Source organism: Cupressus sempervirens, chromosome 9 (genome assembly GCF_028749045.1).
Source record: "Cupressus sempervirens isolate cs-2001-9-10 chromosome 9, ASM2874904v1, whole genome shotgun sequence".
Lineage (NCBI taxonomy): Eukaryota > Viridiplantae > Streptophyta > Pinopsida > Cupressales > Cupressaceae > Cupressus > Cupressus sempervirens.
The window spans coordinates 712,119,907-712,139,809 of NC_143126.1; the positions used below are offsets into that span (position 1 = coordinate 712,119,907).

The 19,903-nt window shown below is 36.3% G+C and overlaps 1 protein-coding gene across 4 annotated transcripts in view; it reads left to right on the top strand.

Annotated features, from left to right (window-relative positions):
• LOC149540703 (putative homogentisate phytyltransferase 1, chloroplastic) overlaps window positions 1-19,903 on the top strand; it is a 137,973-nt gene that overhangs the window by 35,385 nt on the left and 82,685 nt on the right. For all 4 annotated transcript variants that reach the window (XR_016356430.1, XM_089801802.1, XM_089801803.1 and 1 more), the window contains exons 3-6: window positions 7,750-8,060; window positions 8,332-8,415; window positions 8,532-8,606; window positions 8,774-8,857. Coding sequence is in view for 3 of the 4 variants with exons in the window: in XM_089801802.1 (XP_089657928.1) it covers window positions 7,750-8,060; window positions 8,332-8,415; window positions 8,532-8,606; window positions 8,774-8,857 (554 nt within the window). In the remaining variant the exon portion in view is untranslated. The remainder of the gene's footprint in view (window positions 1-7,749; window positions 8,061-8,331; window positions 8,416-8,531; window positions 8,607-8,773; window positions 8,858-19,903) is intronic.

The window sequence follows — 19,903 nt, forward strand, 5'->3', positions numbered from 1 at the left end:
TGTTACAGGTTTAAATGATTAGTCGATTTAATATTCATATATGTTTATGTTTATTTTTATCATATACTAACAATTGTTACAGGTTTAGCACTAAATCCAGAATTCAGAAGTGGGGACATTCATGCAGCAGGTTTTTTACTCAGTTTACTGGGATACGCTTAAGATGTTTAACTCCATGACTCTCTATAAGTGCCCTGTTGATAGAGTTGTAGAATTTCTATCTCGCATTCTCGTAGCTGCAGTATTGTCAACACATGAGCAGATATCTCTAGTTATAGCTGGTGCATTGTTATCCATTTTCTTTGTGTAGCTGTAAAAAATCTTGATAAATCATTAAGTAGTTAAAGATACTGAACCTTTCAGAGAAATGAGATATCGTTGTACATAAATTAGATCTATATTGGAGGCATCTGCAGGTCATGGTCTAGCAGTAAGATGGGGTATTTATTGCAGCGATGATCTAGATTCAGATACTGGTGTTTTGGGCTACCATAATAATGTACTCCCCAAATAAATGCAACTGATGACATACTCCTTGATTACAGACTATGAGAATTCCATCTCAGAAAAAGCAAGAGTTTATCATCACTTTGTAAAGTGTATTGCTTATACAATTGATCCAGACACAAACTCTGTAAAATTGTTATGACACCTGATTATACCATTAAACATGAGATAAGTTCACAAGACACTGCATCCTTGGGGCATCACTTTCATAGAGAATGCTCTTCATATACATTGCAATTTGCTACAAATCCATTTTTTAGTAGACAATAAAAAATGAAAGTCTTCATTCATATAGACCTCCATAAGAACATAAAAAAACATTTTTTTCACTATAAAAAGTTAAATAAGGTTGCTATAATCACTGTTACTCCAAGTAAATTAGTTACTATCTTTTTCTCAACATTAGTTAGAATTCCAATGTAAGTTGGAAATTAAATATGATTGTTTTTGTTAAGAATATAACCTAGATAAACCTACAGGTCTGATGGTACAGACCGTACCTTCTCTTCTATACATATATTCCTAATGAATGGCATTCAATTTAATATATATCGTCTCTAATGGTGCCGGCGATTTCAAGACAAATACCTTATTTGGTTCTTGGTTAACTTACTTAGTCATAGCTAATTTATTTACTAAAGATCGCCAGCTTAGGGATAACAATTTGTTTGTTAATGCCAAGGGTTATGTCCCTTGAGGGACATACCCTCTAGATAGGATATATATACGGGTTGTGAATGCAGTTTGGAAGATAAACATACACAGCAGTCTGATCTTCCAATCATTCTACTTCCTCCGAATTACATAGAAAAGATATTATTAATCATCCAAGATCGAATATAGAGGACTGGACCTGCAGTAAGCATTAGTAATGTCTACCTCAATCAAATCTGAATATACATATTGTTTAAAAGATCATTCTCAGCAATTCGAAACTGAACTATAAGTCTGATTCAAGAACAAAAGAATTTGCAGAACTTTACATGGTATTAGAGCCAAGTTATCAAATCTAGGCCTCTGCAAAATTTCAATAATCAGACCTCATATATATTCAGTAGTTTTTTCCCATTTTCAATGGCATATACAATCAGACCTGAGGACAGATTCGATGGGAAGGAACACTTTGAAGCCTGGAAATTCAAAATCTTGATGATTCTCAAAGAGAACAATGTTAAACAATTTGTTGATGGAGCATCCAAAGAGCCCCCAGTTGAACCTCACAAATCCATATGGACTAATAGAAATAGAAAAGCCATTTAAATCATCTTTGATGGAGTTAAAAATGATATCGTACCTATGCTTACGAAACACCAAACTGCCTACGATATGATGAATGTATTACGGAATGCATATGAAGTAAACAATGCAACTAGGGTTCTTGCACTAAAAAGACAACTGAATCACATCCAGATAAAGAAAGGAGAATCGATAAACTCTTATTTTCTAAGAGTTGCCGGCATTAGAGATTAATAATCAAGCATAAGAACCATCATTAATGACACCAAATTAACACTCATTGCCATAGATGGTTGCCAGAATCATGGGAAACATTCGCATGAGGAATAAGTGCTAGAGATTAGCTTCCGGACTTTAATAGACTCAAGAATGATTGTCTTCAAGAAGAGTCTAGAAAACTAAAGAAAGGAGGAAAACCAAAAGTAGAAGATGAAGAACTTCACGTTCTTAATGCAAACTCCTATAAAGGCAAGAAAAAACACTTCAAGAAGAAAAGGGGAAATCAGAAGAATGGAAAGTCCAAGAAAGATCTATCTAAAATAAAGTGTTTCAAATGTGAAAAATTTGGACACTATAGATCTAATTTTTTGGAAAATTCCAAACAACAGGCAAATTGTACAAATGTCATTAGAGAAGAAGAGACTTATGATCTTGAGAACCATGTTTTGTATTCCTCTCTATCAAATGAAATCTCAAATAAAGCATGGGTAATTGACAGTGGATCTTCTAGACATATAACGGGATACAAAGAAACTCTAGATTCCTTATCAGAGAGTTAATGGTGAAGTTACTATTGGTGATAACTCTGCACACTCAGTTGAAAGAATTGGCAGCTGCACTTTAAAACTAAAAATAGGAAATACTCTTCTTCTTAAAGGTGTACTCTATGTACCAGGGATTAAAAGAAACCTAATCTCAATTACAACACTTAAAGAAGATGGACACAATGTTGCATGTGTGGATGGCAAAGTATTAACTTGGGCTAAGAACTCTTCCATCAAGAAAGCTAAATTAATTGGTCAAAGAAAGGGATATTTGTATGAATTGAATATAGAACCCAGTTGATCCATTCAAGCCCTAGTTTACAAAGCTGAAGATTCAAACAAAATATGGCACAGAAGATTAGGGCATCTAAACTTTAAAACCTTATCAACTATGTAAAAGATGGTTAACGGATTACCAAAATTAAATAAAGATCAACCTAGTATTTGCAAAGGGTGTGCTCTGGGTAAAAGTACTAGAAGTCCCTTTCATGATAGTACTAGGAAAACAAATAATGTACTAGAATTAATTCATTCAGATTTATGTGGACCTATGTCCGTTCCCTCTCTTGAAAGATTTTGGTATTGTATCTTGTTCATAGCTGACTTCTTTAGGAAAACATGGATTTATTTTTTTAAATGCAAGGAATCAGAAGAAATCCTACAAAGATTTAAAAAATTCAAAGAATTAACTGAAATTTTCAAGATATAAAATTAAAACCTTTAGAACAAATAATGGAGGAGAATATACCTCAGACTTGTTTAAAAAGTTTTGTAAAGAATCAGGGATCAAGAGGAAGTACACTATTCCTTATAATCCAGAGCAAAACGGGGTAGCTGAAAGAAAGAATAGGACAATTATAGAAGCTGCTAGGGCTATGATTTTTGACCAAAATCTAGAATACTATCTTTGGGTAGAAGCCTCTTGTACTGCTGTATATATTCAAAACAGGAGCCCTCACTCCTATCTTAAAGATAAAACCCTTGAAGAAGTATTTACTAAAGTAAAACCCAATATAAGTTATCGTAGAATTTTTGGATGTCCTGTATACATTCATGTTCCAAAAGAAAAGAGTACCAAATTAGAACCATCTGGGAGGAAAGGTATCTTTGTAGGATATAGTGAAACTTCTAAAGCATATAGAATTTTCATACCTAGACAGAAAACATTGAACTTAGCAACGATGTAATCTTTGAGGAAGATCTTTCATTCAAAAGAGCCATAAGTTCCAATGAACCTTCTCCTTTATCAAGTTCTAAAAGAATTAGTGAATTTGAATCCCAGAGGGAGAACTTAGAAGAGGTCGAAGATGAAATTATGAACCTTGAGGAAAATTCAAAGAAAAAACCACTTTGGGCCATAAAAACAGTTGAAGCAGCTCAAAACTTTGCTGCACCTTTAGGATCAGTTAGAGAAAGTAAAAGACCTAAAAGATTCTCTGGTTATACAGCAAATATGATTGATTTATCCAAAATAGAGCCAACCAATCCTTCTGATGCTATTAAACATCCAGCCTGGAAAGAAGCTATGACAGAAAAATACCAATCAATTATGAAAAATGATGTTTGGGAAATAGTTCCAAGACCAAAAGGAAAATCTGTTGTTTCTTCCAAATGGATATTCAAAATAAAGCATGCTGCTGATGGGAGTATTGAGAAATATAAAGCTAGATTTGTAGCTAGAGGTTTTTCTCAGAAAGAAGGGATTGATTATGAAGAAACCTTTGCTCCTATTGCCAGATATACTTCCGTATGAGAAGTCTTAGCAATTGCCGCATCTAATAGATGGAAGGTACATCAGATGGATGTAAAGACAACATTTCTAAATGGAAAGATTTCAGAAGAAGTCTAGCTAGAGCAACCAGAAGGATTTGAAACCCATGATCCTAACACTTTTGTTTGCAGGCTCAAGAAAGCTCTCTGTGGGCTTAAACAGGCTCCCAGGGCCAGGTATGAAAGGATTGATAAATATCTCACCGGCATAGGATTCTCCAAGAATGAAGCTGATCCAAACTTATATTATAAAAGAGATAAAGATGATATGGTAATACTGATATTGTATGTTGATGATTTATTAATCACAGATGATGATCATCTTATAGATCAGTGCAAGAAAGATCTAACTAGAGAATTCGTGATGAAAGACTTGGGGCTTCTCCATTACTTCCTAGGATTGGAAGTACGACAAAATTCTGATAGTATCATACTTAATCAAGGAAAGTACACTTTAGATATTTGAAGAAATTTGGAATGTGGAATTGCAAGTCTATGTCTTCTCCAATGGAGACCAATTTGCATAAACTTAAAGAAGCAGCTGCAGTATCACCTCCCATAGATTCTACTCTCTACAAATAGATGATTGGGTCCCTTATGTACCTAGTAAATACAAGACCTGATATTTGCTATGCTGTTCATGCCTTAAGTTAGTTTATGTGTGAACCTAAGGAGATTCACCTAGTTGCTGTTAAACACATTATGAGATACTTACAGGGCACTCTTAATTATGGACTCAAATATGAGAAAGTTTCTTTAAATTTACATGGATTCACCGATTCAGATTGGGGTGGAAGTGTTAAAGATAGGAAAAGCACTTCAAGATGTTGTTTCAGTTTAGGATCAGCTATGATTTCATGGATATGTAGAAAGCAAACTTCAGTAGCTGAGAGCTCCACATAAGCCAAATACATTGCAGCAGTGATGGCCTCTTGAGAAGCAGTATGGCTGAGGAAGTTACTCGTGGGATTATTTGGGCAAGCCATGAATCCTACGATTATTCATTGTGATAATCTGAGTTCCATCAAGCTCTTAGTGAATCCAGTCTTCTATGACAGAGCCAAGCATATTGAAATTCCTTACCATTATGTAAGAGATATGGTAGATAGGGATTTTGTAAAATTGGAATACATTTGTACTACAGATTAGACAGCAGACATACTCACCAAACCTCTATCTAGAGTAAAGATAGAACATTTCAGAAGGAGACTTGGTATGGTTGAGTTGTAATCCATTTGTACTCTTTTGATTATTAATAAAATAATTTTATTTTTGTCAAGCTATTGACTGTTATGGGCACCACCATGTGTAATCATTATTTAAAGAGGTGACAATCTCTGAAATAATGAATACTTGTGTAAAAGACATTATGAGAGATGATGATCTCTTAGATAATGCACTAAACAGTAGATTTTTACTGTAAGATTCATATGAGTTTTAGATCGTATTGTGACATTGACATTGCTATGTTCATGGGTTACAAATTGGATAAAGGAAGAATCTTAGAATTCTCCAAGCTTATCCTGTATTTTGGTAGATCTTAAACTCAGGATCTCGTTGTGATATAGAAATACCAGTTTCTATGAGTCACAACATGTGTCTTATCACTAGTAGTAGTGATTTGTCATATCACAGATTTAGTAATATGATTTTGTATTATGCACTCTATGATATCACATACTAAGAAGAGATAGACAAATATAGAGTATTAATTCTTGCTTAAACATTTGTATTCATGTTGCTAGATATGATATCTCTTTGTAAAATTATCAAGTTAAGAGGGAGTGTTAAGAATATAACCTCGATAAACTTACAGGTCTGATGGTATAGACTGTACTTGCTCTTCTATACATATATTCCTAATGAATGGCATTCAATTTACTATATATTGTCTCTAAAGGTGCTGGCGATTTCTAGACAAATACCTTATTTGGTTCTTGGTTAACTTAGTCATAACTAATTTATTTACTAAAGATCGCCAGCTTAGGGATAACAATTTGTTTGTTAATGCCAAGGGTTATGTCCCTAGAGGGATATGCCCTCTAGATAGGATATATAGACAGGTTGTGAATGTAGTTTGGAAGATACACAACAGTCTAATCTTCCAAGCATTCTACTTCCTCCGAATTACATAGCAGAGATATTATTAATCATCCAAGATCGAATATAGAGGACTGGACCTGCAGTAAACATTAGTAATATCTGCCTCAATCAAATCTGAATATGCATATTTATTAAAAGATCATTTTCAGCAATTTGAAACTGAACTATAAGTCTGATTCAAGAACAAAAGAATTTGCAGAACTTTACAATTTTTTCTGTTTGTAATTATTTTCAATTAGTTGGAATTTCAATATGAGCTGGACAATTAATATAGATAAGAACAGAGGTGTTTTCTAGTTATAAATAAAAACAATTAGTGTTTGATATGAATTAAATATATGGAATTATGATTCTAACGTCACACCCATAGTTTCGAGAATTCCGGCGATTCACGCGATTCGGTGATTCGATTCAAGCCAAACGATTTTTTGTGAATCAGTGAATTGAATCAACGATAAAGGGTTTATGAAATAAGTTACTGACTAAATTTCAAGGGTTTTTTAAATTTTCCGATTCATGGCCGATTCATGATTTGATTCGGCATTGCCAATTCTGATCCAATTCCAATTCTTGTTACTTTGGTTACACCATATTCTAATGTGGTATATATCATATATCAAGCGATTACCTTTAGAGTATTACATGCATGCTTATCTATATACAAAAGTCTTATGTTTTTTATTTTCTAACCAGCATCAAGAGGCTGAGGTTTGAGTCATCTAGCAATTCTTTGGAGATGAACCATGGCTAGCAAGCGAAGGATAAGTTTTGTGAATCCCATTAAGTGACACATTGGATGACAATTAATAGTGGGTCTGATGTAACAATATGATCGTTATATTTGAATTTTGAAATGTTCACATCTTCTGTGGATTTTTCAAGAGAAGTTAGCTTAAGGTTGTGTTTGAATCCTTGAAGGTCAGTGCAGTACAGGATGCTTGGAGCCCAGCTCATTTTGACAAGTGCAGGCAAAGGACTTGCAATTTGTGGCCGATTTGTTTTGTTTTCTCACATAATCAAGATCACATCCAAATTTGCAGCTTGCATATGTTTTAAGGTGTTTGATACTTCATTTCTGTGGTCTATTCCTGTCGATGAAACTTTTTCATTGAACAGTTGAGAAAATTAATGCTCCTTGAATGCTGTGAATTTTTTATTTTTTTTTGAGATCTACCCTCTAAAATTTGTGCTTATGGTGGTTGGAATTCCATTATATATGAGATGTGACTTTCTAAGATTTTTCTAGCATCTATTTTCTAGTGTTGTGAAACATTTTTAAAATTATATGCATTGAATATGAAGAGATGTGGTTCATGGCAGGATTCAACAATAGAATCCAGCTTACAAAGCTAAAATTTGTGATTAACAGGATCTATAATATCATCACAAAAGATGGTACTAAGTCATGCAAGTATCTTCAATCAGTGTAATTTCAGAGGTTTATCAGCAACACAGCCTATTTGTTTTGACATTATTTCTTCTCCAATAAGCATCAAATCTGGAACAATTCATCGAAACACCAAAAGAAGGTTAATTATATATGCTACTTCAAAGCCTCTCAATACACATGCTTATGCTGGCAATTCTTGGCCTTCAAAGAAAAAACATAGCTTGCAGACAGTGGGTGATATACTCAATGCATTTTATCGCTTCTCACGACCTCATACAGTTATAGGAACTGTAAGTGTTCAAAATTGTGTTTTTCCCCATTGTTTCTTATGATTTCAGTTCATTGTCTTAAATTTTCTCCATTTATTCCAAGGTTATTTTTTAATTGATCCTTATGGCTTGTAGTTTTGCTAGGGTCTATAACATTCTATTGATATTCTCCATTGTAATTAGGTTTTGTATTTAAGTACATTATCAAGTAATAATTATTGCTATTCAGATTATTATTGGGGTCATAAATTAACTTTGACTCTTGATTAAGTCAATTGCCTTAATTCTTCAGGCAATAGGAATAGTTTCTGTTTCTCTTTTGGCTGTTCAAAGTCTGTCAGATTTTTCTCCAGCATTTTTGATTGGACTTTTACAGGTGAGATCCTGCAAACTATATCAATCTTATAAAAATGCAGTTTATGTATTCCAATCTTCCAAGCTGCCACCATATCTTTGTCTACATAATGATTGATCCGGCTATATTTTGTGCAGGCGGTAGTACCAGCTCTTTTCATGAATATTTATATTGTGGGGTTGAATCAACTGTATGACATTGAAATAGACAAGGTCAGAAATTTCATTGTCTTGAATCCCCTGGATATTGTTGCTTCATTGTACGGGTGATTGACCTTTGCTTTTCAGTTAGTCGTACCATGCCTTTGATACTGATTTCAAGTTTTTCTTCTCTCTCAGAATTTGTTTTAGAGTTTTATGTAATTTTATTAATTTTGCAGATTAACAAGCCATACCTTCCACTTGCTTCTGGTGAATACTCAGTGAGAACTGGGGTGGTGATTGTAGCAGCTTTTGCTTTCTTGGTATGTAGGCCAGTAAATAATTGTGAAATGGTTCCGTCCTCATTCGTTTACTCTTTTTTAATATTGATAACCAGAGATGAATGCTTCCACACCAAATTCTCAGAGATGAATACTTTCACACCAAATTTTCTCCCACTCTCATCGCATCTTCTAATACATTCTCACCTCACAGTAACACAACAAAATGAAAATAATTAAAATTCGATGCTAGCTGTTCTTTTTATTATCAATGGATTAACTTAAAATTCAATTCAAAATGCTTTCCACAATCAACCAGCAAATCACGTTAAAATTCACACCACTATTTTCTGCTTCAAAATGCTCTCAAGCATTGAGAGTTTCATCAAAAATTTCTGGGTTTTATTTCCCTATTCATCACCTTTTCAGAACATTTTGAATTTTAAAGTTTCAATAACAAACGAGAGGGATACAGAAGCTTCCTTGCAACCATGTTATACTGACATAAGAAAATGGTATTTTAAAATTAAAACCATTTATCTTTGCTCTTACCAACTTGCCTATGCATCAGCTTGGCTCAAACAGTATTCCTCATTCATCCATTGACATTCAGTCTTCCTTAAAGGAGGCTCAATGGATTTTCACAGGCATGAAAATGATTACTGCTCTGGTCCCATATTAGGAAATATGAGCACAGCAAATAAGCTACAATTAAATACAAATTAATCCGTGCTTCTTGTCTAATTCCCTATAAAATCTCATACTAGTGTCCACAAATACTATTTAATAGGAAACTTACTAAACATCCTCCCTAATCATACTAAGTTGTTTTAAATTTTTAACAACTCAATTCATACCGCTTATTATGTAACCTATTTAACAAATTGTTGTGAGGTTCTCACATCATCGCCCCAAAATTTCGGGGACCCCCCCTTTTTTGATCGCCTTAGCGAATTTTTTGAAGTTGTCCAAAAGTTTTCGATTTTAGAAAATTTTACACCTTGGACGCCTTCAGGCTAGGAGAAATGTTTAAATTTGTTTTTCACCCGGTTTTAACTTGATTTTCCGAAATTGGTAATTTTATCCTTACACCAAACAAATTTCAAAGACAACATTTTTTCGATGGTTAGAAGTTAGAACAATACTTGGCAGTATAAAATTTAAAATTTTAATTTTTGGGGCTTAGACGATTTATTTTGAAAATTGGATATAATTGTATAGACTTGAACATTTTCAAAATGAAAATTTTTAAATTTAATTGTTTCGGAAAATCTTGAATTTTTTAGTGAAAAAAGAAATTTTTCAAGACTGAAATTAAATTGGAAAAGTTGATTTTGGAATGCTAGGAAAATGATTTATCTTGAAAAAAAATTTAATTGCATTGCAAAATCGAAATAGACTTAATTGCAAACTTTTGCATTAAATTCGTTAAAATTGCCTTGAAAATTTTAAAAATATTTAAAGAGATTGGTAAATAAAAATTAAAAAATCAATTTTGGCTTGCTAAATCTGATTTTAAATGATATTTTAATTACCAAAAGGTCATTAAATGAAAATTTTAACATCTCCAAGGCTTTCATAATTTTGTTTTGCAATTTTGGTCCTAATCGACAATTAAAAGTGCAAATTTCACTAAGGCAAAATTAATTTTTGGCTTGGCATTTAATTTTGGACCATGAATGGTGGCCTAATTTTATTTTTTGTCTCTCCTAGGGCTAGTCGGCCAGCGTAGAGGAGGTATGAGACTGTGATATAAGAGGGCTTCCCCCCTCTTCCATTTCTCATTCCAACGCAAGCCTCTTCTCTACTAGGCAATTTTTGCAAGCAGCCTTCTACTTGCTGATTTTGGAGCAGATTTCTAAATTGGCGATTTTCTTGGCAAGTATCAGATTTTTCTTTTGTTTAGTGATTTTCCCTTGGAAGAGAAGCTCTCTAAATTGGCGATTTTTCTCTTGGAAGACAAATTCGGCATTGAAAGAATTGTTTTGGGAAGCATTTTCTAAATTGGCAATTTTTATTAGGGCAGATCTGTGCTTCCTCTTGCTTTGGCGATTTGGTCGAGGACTGATTTTCTTGCAATGGATTGCGATTTTATACCAGATTTGGGCATTATTCTTTGGTAGAGGATGCTTGATTGAAGTCTAATTTTTGGCAAGGTGTGGACAGTTTCAAAGAGCTTAAAATTTTGATTTTGCAAAGAGATTTGAATTTTCTTTAGAATCTGATATGAACTTCAAAGAAGACCCGGCTATTGGTAAAGAAAAATTCAATTTATTTTAGAGTTGAAAGGTGGTTCTTAAGCGGATTTCACTCCTTGTTCTTGCTCGGTTTTGTTTCCCTTATATCCTTCTTGCATTCATCATCCACCACTTCATCATCCCATCTATAGGTTGAAGATTGGAGAGATAAGTGTAAATTCCATGATAGGACATTTGGCGTGGCAGAAATAAGCTAGATCACCCTAGGAATGAAGTTGGGAGATATAAGTGTAGTCCATCCTAAGGTAACGAAGAGGCAGAAATAAGTGGTAGTCCCACCCCTAGGTTAAAGATTGGAGATTGATAAGTGTAGTGATAGGACTTGGCAAGGTAAAAATAAGTTAGAATCCATTGATAAAAAGAAGTTTGGAGATTGATAAGGGTAGTCCATATCACTTAGAACGAAGGGGCAAAAATAAGTGTTTAGGATGGTAGATGTTAGTGCAAGCAAGAACCCTAAGGGAACTAATACTAAGAAAGACAAATAGGACATGATGCCCAAGACCACCTTCTCGAAAGTGAGGTGAATAACCAATACCAATATCGGTATAGTGAACATGATACAGCCGAAGAACAGACTAAAGGAAGGACAATCCCCCATGGCAAAGAAGATTTACAAAAATGAAATTGTACATGCATCGGCCTTCCCTCCTATGCCTTGTCCAGATTGGTTATGGAATGTGCATCCAGGTTTGATTTGGTTAGCAAATCCATCACTTTGATGAAGGGAAAAGACTGTTGGCCAACATTGGCGGACAGGTGATGGAAGAAGCATTTAACATTCTCCAGTACAAGAGCATGACAATGGTAATGATGGATCAGGCAACCAAGTCATTTCAGGATAACCAAGAGGCTTATTTCATACATCTAAAGCAGGATTGGCTACACGAAGGAAAGAAGGGAGTCACTAGATCATCTAGGCTTACCGTGTTAGACTTCAAATTGGAGTATGGCGACCTCATTGTGCTTCTCAGCCGAATCATGGGCCTAGCTCAAGGTATGCAATTTGAAAATTGGATGTACTTCTTTATTGATGAAATTGAAAAAGGAAAAAGAAGATTTGATTGGGCTAGGATCATAAGCGAGAATCTAGAATTGCAACTTAGGACCGTGCAAAATCAAAAGCAATTCTATATGGCGTCCTATTTGTTCTATTTGATTGTGAGGTTATATGAAATCAGGGACTTAAGGCCTTAGGAATAATTGGCAATGGGCCGGGGCAATGTTTGAGGCATGAATGCTATCCACAGCTTCATTTGCACAACAACAAAGACTATAACATATTTTGTGACGCCTTTGCCATGAAAACGATAAGAATATTGCAAGGGACACCCAATAAGAGGCTCTCATCGGAAGCAGAAGCAAAAATTAAAGAATATGGGAGTTGATTCGTCCAATTTCCGTAGTTCACCTATATTAGAGTACCAAGAAGCATAGTATGTCCCAAGAGACTTCCAAGCTGCGGAGAAAGAATTGGAGTGGTATCATCTAGGATGGTACAGAGCAAGGTAAGGATTCGATCCTAATGGTCTTACAAAGGCATCTCATGGAAATACATTCAAGCATGTTCCTACTATAGAAGATTTATGGGCTAATGCACAGGATGACTTTCAGGTGAGAAAGCTAGCTTTCTCAAGATTGTTAGTGAATATGATGAGGGCAATCAGATGAAGAGGCCTTGATATTCCTGATCAATTGGAAGATGATGTAAATGTGTTGAGAGAATATTATAATACAGTGGAGGGAAAAAAATTGAATCCAGTGGATTGGAATGATCACCGGGATCCTTTTGTGGAGGCAGTTACAAGAGCAGTTGATTTGCACACCGAGTCGTGGTACAATGGGAAGTTGAGGAAATTACAAAGTCAAAGGGTACACCTTAGTTATGAGAAGATGAAGCCAAAGGAAGGTCTAGCGGAATCAGTCAGACAAAAGGGTGAAGGAAGTAGCTGGTAGCAAGAAACGGTGAGAAGCAAGAAGAGAGATTTGGAGGTTGAAAAGGGTAAAGAACATCAGAAACCTCTAGCAAAGAGACAGAATGCAACACTGTGAAGAGAAAGTATAATTGAGGCTAGAGGTCAAGAAGATAACACAAGTGAACAAAGGGTCACGGTACAGGTGAGCTCCGATTTAGAATCAAGTGGTTACAATGATAGCAGCGAGTACTCTCCTCTCTCAGAGAATTAGCATGGAGATGACATGGCAGTTACTAGTGGAAAAGAAGATGGGCCAATTGATATTGAGGAAGTGAGCCAAGCGCCTGTGGCTGTTGGCGATGATCAGCTAATTGAACCAAATCTAGATTTGGGGAAATGCACCACACCACTATGGTTAACGCAAATGCTTATGCCAAGAGGTGAGGTAGTAATTGCCTGAACAGTTGAAGACATCCAAAGATTAATGGAAAAGGGTGATAGCAAGAACCAGAAACAAATGGCAAAAACAGTGGCAAAGGTGATTAAGAGTGACGATGATGGTCACCGAAAGCTTTAAATTGCTATACCAACAGTCAACAAGGCATTGGATGAGATTGCAACTCAGGAATATGAAATAGTAGAGCATAACTTGGGAAGAAACACAGATGACATGGAATGTGAGAAGATCCACGAGGGTATATTTTCAATCAGAGAAAGGTTGAGGAAGGCAAATGAAAGGATCATAAAGTTGGAGGCCGAGAACAAATATTTTAGAGATTGCAAGCCTATCCAATAGTTGCACTAGGCAACCCTTCCTCAAGACAGCGAGAGCAACATAGAGGAGATATCGGCTCAGCTACATGAAGTCAAGGATTGGATCCATGATAAAATCCAAGAAGGGAAAAATTCTTGCATTTCTTTATCTTGACATTTTGGTCATTAGTGACTGTTAGAGACAAATTTGAAATATTTGAAGCAGAGTGGAAGAATTTCCTTCTTGTCAAGGATTTAGCTATTCCCAGGCTACAAACATTCATTGGGCTACCAGAAAAATATTTGGAAAGGGCCAAGTTGGTTGATGGAGGATTGAGTACGGTTGAGTCTTTGTTTATTGCCTTGACTACTAGATTGAGAACATTGGGGGAAATATAGAATGCGATTGCATAGCACCGCCCATGCGTTGACACTTCCATTTCAACCATGATGAGCAACTTTGGGGCGACACTTGATTTTGAAAATATCAAAGAGCAGAGCATCAATGAGAGAGAGTTGGGATCAAGATTGGATGAGTTAGGGAAGGTTGCTATCAAGAAGAAACATTTGGGCACCCCTGCCTCTCTCAATGCTTTTATCGGATATGCCAAGGAATATGAGAAGGACCATGAGAAGACACTACAAGCAGCAAGTAGCATGATGAATTCAGCTGAGCTCAAGATGAAGCATACACCTTGCCCTCCCATGGAGGAAGTCAACGAAAAGCTAGCTAAGTTCATTGCCTTGGCTAAAAGGATGAAAGAAAAAGGGAGATTTATATTAGAAGATCGTTTGATGTAAGCCCAAGTGGCAATTTTTCTTTCTTCTTGGATAGGACAAGTGTCTAATTCTGATTGGCTATCATTTTGGTGCCTTCTCATTGGTTGCCACTTTTCCTTTTTCTCATTGGTACATTGATGAGGTGGTATCTTCTCATTGATCGATGGGGTGGCAACCCTAATTAGGGTTTCTAGGATCCAAGCTGGAGCGTAGGTTTTGCCTCTTTATCTTTACTGTTGGTTGTAAATTTTGGCCTCTATATAAAGCCATTTGCTCTCATTTGTAAAGGGTCGGAGAAAATTGTTGCTAAGATAATGCCAAAATCGCTTTTCTTTCTCATTGTTGTGACTTGCATGGTGATTAAGAACTTTTGGTATTGTTGCATGGTTTCTACTTCCAATAGTTAGAATAAGATTTTCTTTGAAGTTCTTAAAATAGATTTCATTTCAAGTTGTTAAATAGAGAGAAGAGTAGATGGATAGTTGCATGGTAGTATTAGTGGATGTTTGATAGGGATTTATAACTAGGCCACTAGCATCCTAGTGGCTTGTTGGGAAGCCTTGTGCGATAAACTAGTTCTTTTCCTTTGAATCATTGCATCTATGGAGGTAGAGCTGCCAGTTAGCTTTCATTAGATTCGATCCCTGTCCATTTGCTAATCTTTCCATTCATAGGAGTAGGGGTGGAATAGCCAATAGTATAGTATTTGGAGTTTTGAAGAAGGTTAGGAAGGCGTAAGTCATTAGAACATTCACCCTCCATCACCATCACCATTTACATCAACATCATCTGGAACCCATACAAAACCATTGTCACCACCATCCCACCAAAAGTCCAAGTTGTCCTCAAAGAAATAGTGTAAGGCTGCCTATGTGATTACTAGCAAATCACATCGATAATTGAGTTAGTATCCACAGGTGTAAGGAACATTGGGGTTTTGCTTATGTCTTCATGAGTATTAGCTTTTCAAGAGAGGAGATGTGCATTTGATACTCTGTATCAGATATTCACTTGCTATATGTTATATAGTTGTAAAAACCGACATCAACATTATTTGGCGCTAGAAGGAGGGCCTAAAAATGTTCTGTTTGAGGATTTGTTAGTACTCAATTTTGAAGAAGTATGGTGCTTCCTAGATCGAATCAACCTAGAGCAACTTGGGGAACACTTCAAGACCATATTGTAGTCAGTTTTCGCTCAACTGCTTGGGAGGAAAGTGAGAATACTAGAGAGTATTTGGACACTGTTGACGTATTGAACCAAGAAGACAGGAAAGCATGAGCTACTGAAAGGAGAGTTCAGAAGAGTTTGGAACGTCAAAGAGAACTAGAAAGGAAGCTTGAAAGAGAAAGGAAAGCACGTAGACAAGCTCAGGCCACTCTCGAGGAAAATTCAAATTAGGAATATCAATTAGGCCTGCACTATAGTCAAGCTGGATAGAAGAATTGGGTCTTTTTCCCTTGAAAGGTTGGAGAAACTGCAATCTGATAGAAGGCAAAGGATACTGAGATCCACACCACACCAGGAAGAGGATTTACTTGTATTAGAATTTCATAAGAAATCAAGGAATTGTTGGGTAGCTGATACTTCAAATTTGACTAGCCCCTCAAGCAGTCAGCCAGTTCAAGCTCAAGTAAATCAAGCAACAATGGCTCAACCAACATGGATTCAAAACAATGCCTCACCCATTTCGTTTCAAGAATATCATGATCTACCAAAGAATCCAGCAGTATTCTGCTCCAAGTTCTTTGTTAATGACCCTAACCATACAACAGAGGAGCATATCAAAGTGTTTGAAGATGCATTGTGCAATAGAAGGATTCAACATGAGTATGTAGCGTGCAAGCTTTTCCCTTATTCATTGGGGGAAGAACCCTACTATTGGTTCGTCAATCAACCAACATCATCCATAACAGGATGGGTTTAGCTTAGAGAAGCTTTTATTGCAAATTTTGGCATGCCCACCACACCATTGGAGTTGCATAGGATTTTTCTGGACATTAGAAGTCACGATAAAGAGTCAATAAGTTCCTTTAACAATCGTTTTCACAAGGCTTACACGAGATTGCGAACCCCTTACACAATGACAGAGGCAAGCGCTTTGGAAGCATATTACAATACCTTATATAGTTAGACGACTATGTTTACAAGGATGGCAAATCTTGCTCCCACAACATTGAATGAAGCTTACACTAAAGCAATTGAAATAGGGAAGCAATTGGGCCAACAAGGAATGAAACTTCCAAGTGCTAGGTATCCGAACAATCCAGTTCCACAACATACATACCAGGCACCTACAAATTAGTTGATGGTACATTCGGGACCTCCGTTGTCTCAAGCATCACCATCAATGCCAGTTTCTCTGCAAAGTGCAAGTTCATCGACAAGAACGCAAGAGTAAAAGGAGGAAATGAATGAATTGATCGAGCAAGTCAAGAAGCTATCTACAGAGGTTACTTATTTGAGAAATCAAAACAATCAACTCCAATCTTTCCAGAGGAACAATCAAGGAGGTGATCAAGGAAACAATTACCAAAATTATGGTGGAAGTTAAGGAGGGTATCAGAGAAATCATCAAGAAGGTGGATACCAAAGAACTATCAAGATAGAGATTATCAAAGAAACCATCAAGGTGGTGGTTATCAAAGGAACTATCAGAATAACAATTACCAAGGTAACAACCAGTCCCAAGATCAAGGGTATAACAATCAGTCTAACCAAAAGAGGACATGGAACACATGCCCAAACAATGGAAATGTGGTGTTGCCACTTGATAATTAAGCCTTAATAGATAGTAGGCTGGTGGATAGAATATTTCTAGTTGAGTTCGCTATGTCTAAATATTGTAGATTCCATGAGACTGATCAACATTTGGAGTTAGGATGTGCTGAGTTCAAGAGGGCATCTAACCTGTTTTAGAACATAATAGATGAGTCATAAAACCAAGAAGATATTAAGGTCATGGGGTATGAGATTGTCCCATCCTCAAGATATGTTCAATGCTTGACTTTTGAGGAGATTTCATTTCCACTAGAATTTGAAGCATATGGAGAACACCAAGGGAGATTTCCTCCTTAGTCGGCCAACAGGCCAGTCAATGAGGTAATAGATCAAAATGGGTATAACAATGGGTTGGATTTTTCTTTCCCACCTTTGGGAGACACTGTTCTAGTTCAAGGGACAGGTGGAAACTAAACATTTCAACAATCAGCTAGCAATGCAAGGTTTTATCAAAGAAACGATAAGAGGAATGATGGACCCTTTACGTCCTCCATACCTCCAAACAATTTCAATACGTCTCCACACCCCAATGCAAGTAACATACCAAATTCTTCAAGGGATGCACCCAAGTACAGACATGGTAACCATAACAATGGAGGTGGAGCACAGAGTTTTCAACAAAGTATGCAACGAAACAATCAAGATGTTCGAGGATCACAGAGTGTCCAGTTCACACAAGAAGCAAATAGAGGAAGAATAGGAAACAATGCCGTGAGCAATGATGAGTTGAAAAGATCAGGACAGAGTGTAACAAAGGAGATGAAGAAGATCAAAATCAATCTGCCTTTGTTTGAATTATTGAAGATAACAAAGATTAAAGATACATTCCTTGACAATTTGAAGAACAAATCACAAGGGTCTCACACTCAAGGTGCAATAACACATACTCAAGGGAGGCCTCCTCCTAACTCAGTGCATATGATCCAAGACATTCCAGAAGAGAACATGACAAAATCATCTCAAGAGATTTCATACGGAGGGATAGAGAACTCTACACAAGGGATTGCATATGGCAACATTAGTGAGTTCAACAAACAGTCGGGGCCTCGACTAGTCTATGTGGCTCAAGGATCAATGACGGTGGAACAATAGACTCAAAGGAGTCAAGACCCGATAAACAATAAGGAAACCGTGAAGAAAGAAGACGTAGTTCAACCGAAAAATTTTGGAGTGAAGCCGAAGCGAGTACATAAGACACCAGTGGTATATTATTAAGGGAAAGATGAACCAGCCCCATTCCTGCTATCAGTGAGGATATTTGGGAAGCTTCTCCATAATTGTTTGATAGATTCAAGATCATCAAGTAATGTCATGCCTTTGAATATTTGTAGAAGTTTGGGAATCACGCCTTTGGGATCAAACAAAAAGGTTACGCAATTGGATAAGACAAAAGTACCTATGGTAGGTGAGCTACACAAAAAACACATGCAGTTGGCATCTAATCCGAGGATGGAACACATGGTAGATATTTCAGTGGTAGATGTGACTGATATGTATGGACTGATCCTAAGTAGAGATTGGGCCAGAAGGTTAAATAGATACATGGCAATTGAATTCTCTCACATGTGGCTCCTGTGGAGAGGACTTGCCAACCAAATCAGAATTGATAGCACCCCAAGGTTGAGATTGACAGTTACTGAGTATGGGGAACCAAATGAAATATTGTTTGTAGAAACAAATATGAACACCTGTAGACCAAAGAAGACAAAAGTGTTGACAATGAATATCATAAGTGAAGGAAGGGATTCCACTGAGATCTTGGTCGAGTCGGATCCAGATTCTTCATTAGACAATGGTGAAGGCATGTTCGAGAATTTTAAGAATTTTGTGATTCGAACTGTACAAGGAATAGAGTTGGGTAAACGAACATCAGTAAGAGACCTATTATTGTCTAATTGGTGCAAAATCCACAATGCTTTCTATTCAAAATTATCTTGCTCCTTGTGCACAATTGCCTTAGAACAAGTAGAGAAGAGAATCCTAGGGGTACTAAAACAAGATGATCAACATGGCAAACAAAAGATTGAAACTTTACAAGCTGGTGAAGCAAAAACTAGCATGGTGGGTGAAACAAAGAATCAAACTACACCCCCTAACTTGGAAACGAAGGAAAGTGATGAAACGGACAAGTCCAAGGATTCCCAAAAGGATTATCAAGAAAGTGATGGAGTATGGACTCTAAGGTTCAATGGTTCCAGGACTAAGCAAGGAGTTGGAGCCGGATTTGAGTTAGTCAGCCCGACAGGGCAACATATTTGGAGGCACATAGATTACAATTCCCAAGTACAACAATATGGCAGAATATGAAGCTTTGATTTTAGGCTTGTTGTGTGCTATCAAGAAAGGTGCCAAGATACTTCATGTACTTGGAGATTCATATTTAGTAATTGAGCAGATAAACCAGAAGTTCGCTTGCCATGACAAGAGATTGAAGAGATATAGAAATAGAGTTTGGGATTTGATAGAGGACTTTGATGCCTTCAATATAAAGTTTAGCTATAGAGCAAATAATTAGGTGGCTAATGCCCTCACACAGACTGCAAGCTCACTAGCACCAATTAAGTTGGATGGCTTGAAGAAATTTAGGGTTGAGTTAGCAT